The sequence below is a fragment of the Sinocyclocheilus rhinocerous genome, unplaced genomic scaffold (genome assembly GCF_001515625.1).
Source record: "Sinocyclocheilus rhinocerous isolate Xijiao unplaced genomic scaffold, SAMN03320098_v1.1 scaffold1772, whole genome shotgun sequence".
Classification (NCBI taxonomy): Eukaryota; Metazoa; Chordata; class Actinopteri; order Cypriniformes; family Cyprinidae; genus Sinocyclocheilus; species Sinocyclocheilus rhinocerous.
This window is the reverse complement of record NW_015653009.1, coordinates 122,612-129,953: the sequence shown is the minus strand read 5'-3', so window position 1 is coordinate 129,953 and position 7,342 is coordinate 122,612. Positions and strand designations below refer to the sequence as shown.

General features: G+C 38.8%; 1 protein-coding gene across 1 annotated transcript; it reads right to left on the bottom strand.

Moving 5' to 3' along the window:
* Positions 1-3,340: 3,340 nt before the first annotated feature.
* LOC107715525 (tripartite motif-containing protein 16-like) lies at positions 3,341-7,341 on the bottom strand (the record flags this gene model as incomplete). Its single annotated transcript, XM_016521680.1, has 6 exons — positions 3,341-3,765; positions 4,244-4,291; positions 4,432-4,591; positions 5,832-6,032; positions 6,113-6,208; positions 6,805-7,341. Coding segments are annotated over 6 exons (1,467 nt in total), but the record flags the coding sequence as incomplete, so codon positions are not given.
* Position 7,342: the final 1 nt, after the last annotated feature.

Here is a 7,342-nt window from a genome sequence, read left to right as displayed (position 1 = left end):
GATTGAGTTAGACCTATCGGACTGCGCCATCTAGAGTTTCATGCCAGAACTCTGTGTATATATATATATATATATATATACACTGTATTTATATACTGTATGTACCATAAGGGCAGTCATGGCTAACCAAGACTTGTCATAGCACTTGCATATTATTGATTCTTTTGTCCTCATTTGTAAGTCGCTTTGGATGTGTCTGCTAAATAACTGAATGTAATGGAAAGCTTAGTGTAAAGAGTTACCAATAATCTCAATGAATACTTGATTTTCTCTAATCAAACATATGTTTTTGTGAAGTGTGATCAGCTGCGATTCATCCGCTCTTGTTCTGTTGTGTCGGGAAGCGTTTCTCTTTCGTTTGCTCTTCTGATCCGTGTTTCTTGAGTTTTTGTGTTCATCTGTGAGTTTCTTCTCCTGGAGTGAATGACTGTAGGACTTACGTCACATTCATTAGTCTTAATTTTATTAAGGAGGAATATGAAGCTGCTAGAAGAGTTTTAGTGGCATAAGAGGAAGTGATGTCAGAGGAAGCTATAGCTTGTGCTCTCATTCTCCGCAATAACCGCGGAGCAGCTGAGCTTCACTGCAGCATGAACGTCTGCATTTATCAAGACAACAAAGATTATAAAGCTGTATTTAAGTTTTCATGTGTTTGCTGTGCTAATTTATATTAATGTGTGACCTTTGACCTTTGTTGTGAATGTTTTGATTTTTCTTTTTTAAGAAAAGTTTTAAGAACCCTAATTCTGTTTCTTCAGATCACTGCCATGTGAGTTTGTTATAAATATTTAGCGTGAGACCTTTGATTACACATACATACATATATATGTGTGTGTGTGTGTGTGTAATTGCATATATGAAATAGAAAATATAATACATAATAAAAATAGAAAACAAATATAAAGAATATAATTAGCACAAGACATCTGAGATATATAGAGAGAAAAATAGCTAGCAACATTACCAATCCTGTAATACAGTTATAATATAGAAATATATGAATTATCTAAGATTTCATGTAACTTGGAAAATTGGTCATCACTCCCAAATTCTCTTAGATCACATGTCTCAATTATTAAAATGAATGTACTCCCCCGAGTCAACTTTGTGAGCTCTATGCTGCCTCTGCCTCCCCCTTATCGTTTTTGGTATAGATTACAAAGCATAATTACCAAATTTGTCTGGAATGGCAAACGACCTCGTCTTAAAGTTTCCACGATGCAACGTGATAGATTCTCTGGTGGTCTTTCACTTCCCAATTTTAAGCTGTATCACTGGACTTTTACACTTTGTCCCCTAGTTAGCTGGTATGATGACAAAATTGAAGTTTCTTGGCATTCGCTGGAGAAAAATCTGGTTCTTCCTTTAAAGTTGGATGAAGTTTTATTTGCTAATATTCCTCTAAATAAGTGTAAACTCCGTTTCGGTCCCTTAGTGTCACACGTTCTGTCGGTCTGGAGAGCAGTAGAAAAAGTTTGTGATATTCATTCTAATTGGAATCCCTACTCTCCTATTTTTAATAATGATGGCTTGTTAATTGGCAAGCACCCAATTAAGTTTGGCCAGTGTCGACAGTTTGGATGGCTCCTCTCAAAGAGCACCCTTTATTGAAAGTAATATGTAAGACCCCAGGAACAAGAGGATTCGTTTCTAAATTATATGGTTATTTTATGGAAAAAATACCCTGGCTCAGTACCCTCCTTTTACAATAGACTCTGCTTGGCGGGCGGATATTCCGGACCTTTCTCACAGTTTTGATTGGGATGGAGTCTGGGTTATGGTAATGTATGCTCAACAAATCCATTTAAACTTTATTCATAGGACTTATATGACTCCACGTAAACTCTATAGCATGAAACTTAAACCCGATCCTAATTGCATGCTGTGTCATACAACGCAAATCGGTACTTTTTTTCACATGATTTGGGAGTGCCCTGGGGTTGCCAGTTTTTGGAATATGGTTAAAGAAAATCTGTCCACTATATTAAATGTCTCAATCCCTTTGTCCCCTTCTGTCTTTATTTTAAATGATCTTTCTGATATCCAACTTAACAAAATGCAGAAGCGAGTCTTTGTAGCTGGCTTGACCGCGGCCAAGAAAATTGTTGCAACAAGATGGAAGCCTCCACATTCTATTAATAAGCAATATTGGGTTCTCCCTTTTATAGACGTGGTGTATCTTGAACTGTCCACTGCTCGCCTTCATGGCGCCAGAGAGGACACCATTAGACTTTGGGCTCATACTTTAGAGAAGCTTAAAGGTTTATTAACTTGAATTAAGGAGATTCACCCCCCCTCCCAAATACACACTTTCTGGTCTCTGTTTTTTTTTCTTTTTTTTTTCTTCCATATGTACTGATTTAGAGTCGTGTTTAAGGTTTCCCTGTTTGGGTTATAATTGGCTCTTTTTCTATTGACGTAGACTTCTTTCAGCGCTGTTCCACTTGTTTGTATGTCAAGATTTTCGTATGGGTATATATTTCTTTTTACATATTTTTTTGTACATGTATAGTCTTTGTACTTTATGTATTTTGGAGTATATTAGGTTTTAAATATTGTTTTGTATATTTCTGCCATTCACTCTTCTGTTTAACTGATTAGTTTTAATCGAATTATTATTATTATTATTATTATTGTTAATTTTTTTTAAATATATACTTCTATTTCATTTATCATGTTTTTTTTTTCTGTTGCAAAGCTGATTGTTTGTCTGTGTTATTCTGTATATTAAACAATGTCAAAACAACAATAAAAATTTGATATAAAAAGTAAAAGTAAAACGTCAAAAATTGGCAAAAATCATTGTAATTTAACGCATCCAAGTGCACACACACTCACACACACATAAGTAAATAAACATACTCAATTTCAACAGCTTGAAATTTCATGTCATTTACAGGTTTTAACCACTGGTCTATAATAGAATAAATTCTTAACAAGCTGTAACTTAAAAATAAAAACAAATCCCATGTTTAACAATTAAATGCATAACAATAAAATAAGTGACTCGTGACACAAGAACACAAAACACTGGAAAGGGCCGGAGCTCCATAAAGTGAATAATGAAAATGATTTATTGACTGTTATCATTTAAATTGAAAGGTAATTTTGATAGTAATAATAGAAATGATTGATGTGACACTACATTAAAAACTAAATCAACACAAACAGAAGTTGAGAAAAGCACAGAAACACATGGTCACTCAGCAGGACTCACACACACACTGATCTTAATGTCTATTTGAGGATTTATTACACACATTTATTCTGACATGTTATTTCACTGACAGAAGTTCAGCTGCAGTATTAATATAATGAAGAGAAAAGAAGAGACCATTGTGTCAGAGACGCTGTAGAAGGACAGAGTTCCTGCACTGTGATCCACAAACACTCCTATTCTACTGCTGATGGACTCTACAGAGAGAGCAGTCTTTTTATTATTGTGTATGAATGAGTAACTAGAGGGAGAGCAGAACAAACTCCAGGACTGATCATTATTTCCAAACCCACACTCTTTACCCGATCCCTTCCTGCTAATGCTATTATGTGACACTGATATACGCACACCTTTATCTCCACTCCACTCCAGCTCCCAGTAACTGCGTCCACACACACTCTCTCTACACAACACCTGACACACATCAAATCTGTCTGGATGATCTGGATACGACTGATCTGTGCCAGTGACAGTAATCACTCTGTTGTTCTCAGACAGACGGAGGTATTTATTTACTGTGTTCAGATCCAGAGTGAACTGATGGGAATCTGATGGAGATAAAACACATCAGAATCAGGATTTATGAATCTGTTTGATCTTTTCATGTAGCTGAACTCTTCATGTTCAGTGTATCATCCGTGTCTCAGTACAGATGACCAGATTACAGGAAGAACATGAACATTTTTTCTGCTTGTTTTCTTACTGACTTACATCGTAGGAAGTCGTTCCTGGTCCAGAGAACAATGTTGGTGAATGTGACTGTGGAAATCAACAGACATGAACAGTGTGATTCTCATGATCCTGCATCCGTTTCTAAGACATTTCTAATATGATGTTCTTCATGATATGAGATGATGACGGACTCATTTCTGAGAGCAGATGAATCTCCAGGACTTTACCTCTGTCTGAGATCTTCTTGAGCTCCTCTTTGCAGAAAGTTTCCAACACAAAAGCAAATATTTTGAAAAATGTCTACTGTCTACAGAGCCCAAATCATCTTTTCTGCTGGTTTTCTTACTGACTTACATCGTAGGAAGTCGTTCCTGGTCCAGAGAACAATGTTGGTGAATGTGACTGTGGAAATCAACAGACATGAACAGTGTGATTCTCATGATCCTGCATCCGTTTCTAAGACATTTCTAATATGATGTTCTTCATGATATGAGATGATGACGGACTCATTTCTGAGAGCAGATGAATCTCCAGGACTTTACCTCTGTCTGAGATCTTCTTGAGCTCCTCTTTGCAGAAATCCTCCAGTTTGTCACTCAGCTGATGGACAGATTCTCTCAGACCATCAGAAGAGATGAGAGAACTGAAGGGATCATCATTTCCATCTGTAGATTCAGGAGGTGCTGAGAGAGACTGGAAACTCTGCAGAAAACAGAAAATAAAACTCATCAGATCCACACTTCACCCAATAACCTGCACCAACATCAGATTTGTGCGGCTCTTGTTGACTTGACTGATCTTTAGTAACTCACCTCAATCCAGCACTTTCACAGCATCAGCTTCATTCTTCTCATATTCATTAAATCACATTAGAGCTACATATTCTAGTATTTGACACTTAGGCTATATGTGAACTTTCTAGGAAATAGTTTGGATGATAAAACACACTCTCTCTCCTCCTTCCCTCCACTTTCGGAGGCAGACATTTCCAAAATTATCCTTTCCAATCATCCTACTACCTGTCTGCTTGATCCTATCTCCACTCACCTCCTTCAGGCCATTTCTTCTTCAGTTATACCTGCGCTCACTCATACGCCTTGTGTTGCCATCCCAAAGAGGCACAAAATTACTCTCACAGACCTTTTCCTGGACTGTTCCCAGCTGGTGGAACGATCTGCCTATCTCAATCTGAGCAGCTGAGTCTTTAGCCATTTTCAAAAAACATCTAAAGACATCTTTTTCGCCAGCACCTGACCAATTATTACCTATTCTATTCTATTCTATTCATTTTGGTCTAATTTATTTTAAAAAATTAATTAGTTGCTCTCTCGTTGGTCTGATTGCTTCTATTGCTCTCCTCATTTGTAAGTCGCTTCAGATAAAAGCGCCTGCTAAATGGTTAAATGTAAATGTAAATAAAACATCTGCTAAAAACATAAATGTCCATCTAACAGCTCAAACACATCAGTGGAGTCTCATTGTAGGGTTAAGTAGATTTGCTCAGGAAAAGCAGCTTGTGAGGAGTGGGGCAGGGCCGAGAGCTGTGGGAGCGGAGCGAGGCCGGTGGAGTTGAGTGGTAATGAGCGACACCTGCGCCACTCACGAGTCTCGAGTCCCACGGAGGAGCTCCGGAAGGATAAAAGGAGGAGTGATGACAGTGCAAGACGAGAGAGGACCAGGCCTGGACTTTATTTTGTGTTTTGTGTGCGGCAGTCGTCCGTGAGGGGCTGCCGCTTTTACTTTCATTTTGTGTTTATTTGATTAATAAAGTTGTTTATATGTTCGCCTGTTCCCGCCTCCTTCCTTCCTGATCTATGAATGTTGTTACACAGCTCAAAGGCTACAATTAGTTTGACCATTATTTATAACTTTAGAGCAGTTAAAGACACAGCAGGATCTGGCTCAAGTCCACTATGATCCTGTTCTTCTAGATCTCTGTTACCTGCAGGAACTGGATGTGATCCTGTGTGTGTGAAAGCTGCTCCAGCTCAGCGTCTCTCCTCCTCAGATCATTGATCTCCTGCTCCAGTCGCTCCAGTCGTCCTTTAGCTCGACTCACTGCAGCCTTTTCCTGATCTTTGATCAGCTGTATCAGCTCAGTAAAGATCCTCTCACTGTCCTCCACTGCTGTCTGTGCAGAGCCCTGTTAGGACACACAGTGATTCAGGCTTCAGTGAGTCTGAACTGAGACTGAGACAAACTTCTCTTCTTCTCCAGACTCACCTTATGAGACTCCACAGCCTCTCTCAGCTGCTGAAGATCTTTCTCTCTCTGCTGGATTCTCTGCTGGAACGTCTTCTGCGTCTCCTTCAGCTGCTTCTGCAGGACAAACAGATGATAGTGAATCTCACAGAAAACTACTGGCACTAAATCATCATGTGAACAGATGAATCCAGTAAATATAGGGTGAGGCAGTTTAAAGGTCACTTATGAAGTCAAAATTATTTTATTTAACACATATACTTTTTTACATTTCAAATTTGCACATATCATACCTGTACATACATAATTGTCTATATTATATATTGTGTTTTTGCTATTTTGTACATTGTCCATTTTGCATATTTGTATATTATTCTTTTTATTAGCTATGTCCTGTCTTGTCACTGTGATTCTGTTGCACTGTGGAGCTTCTGTATGTATAAACATACCTCGCAATGAAGCTCATTCTGATTCTGAAAGCTCATTCTGATTCTAAACAATGGCTGTAGGTTCAAACTCCAGAAGTGATGACTGGTTACAATCATCGAACATCGAACACTGTAAGCGTAAGTATCATGAAAGTAAAACTGACACAGACATAGAGCTTCGCACTGATAGTGTTTCTGTGTAATTAAGCTGCAGCTCTAAACAGAAAATAAACAGACTATTGGATCACTACACTGAGTATTAACTTGATCGTTAGTTTCAAATACCTGTTTCTCTGTCCTCTGTGCTGCAGCTGATACAGTGTCGTGGTTTTTATGTTCATATGACGTACACAGCACACATATACATTTCTGGTCAGTGCGACAGAAAACCTCAAGGATCTTGTCATGTTTCTGGCAGATCATCTCCTGCAGTTGTCCAGTGGCTTCAGTCAAATTGTGTCTCTTTCCTCTAAACCAACTCTCATGTTGTTCGAGGTGATTCTGACAGTAAGAGTTCAGACACACCAGACAGGACTTGACGGCTTTGTATTTTCTTCCAGTACAGACGTCACACTGCACATCTCCAGCTCCAGCATCACAGTCAGCAGGACGTTTCCGCTTCTTCAGTTTCTCCACCACTTCAGCCAGCTTGGTGTTTCTAGCTAAAGCAGGTCTTGGACTGAAGGTCTGTCTGCACTGAGGGCAGCTGTAGACTCTCTTCTCATCCTCCTGATCCCAGCAGTCTGTAATACAGCTCTTACAGTAACTGTGTCCACAGGGAATGGCCACTGGATCCTTCAGGAGATCCAGACACACTGGACAC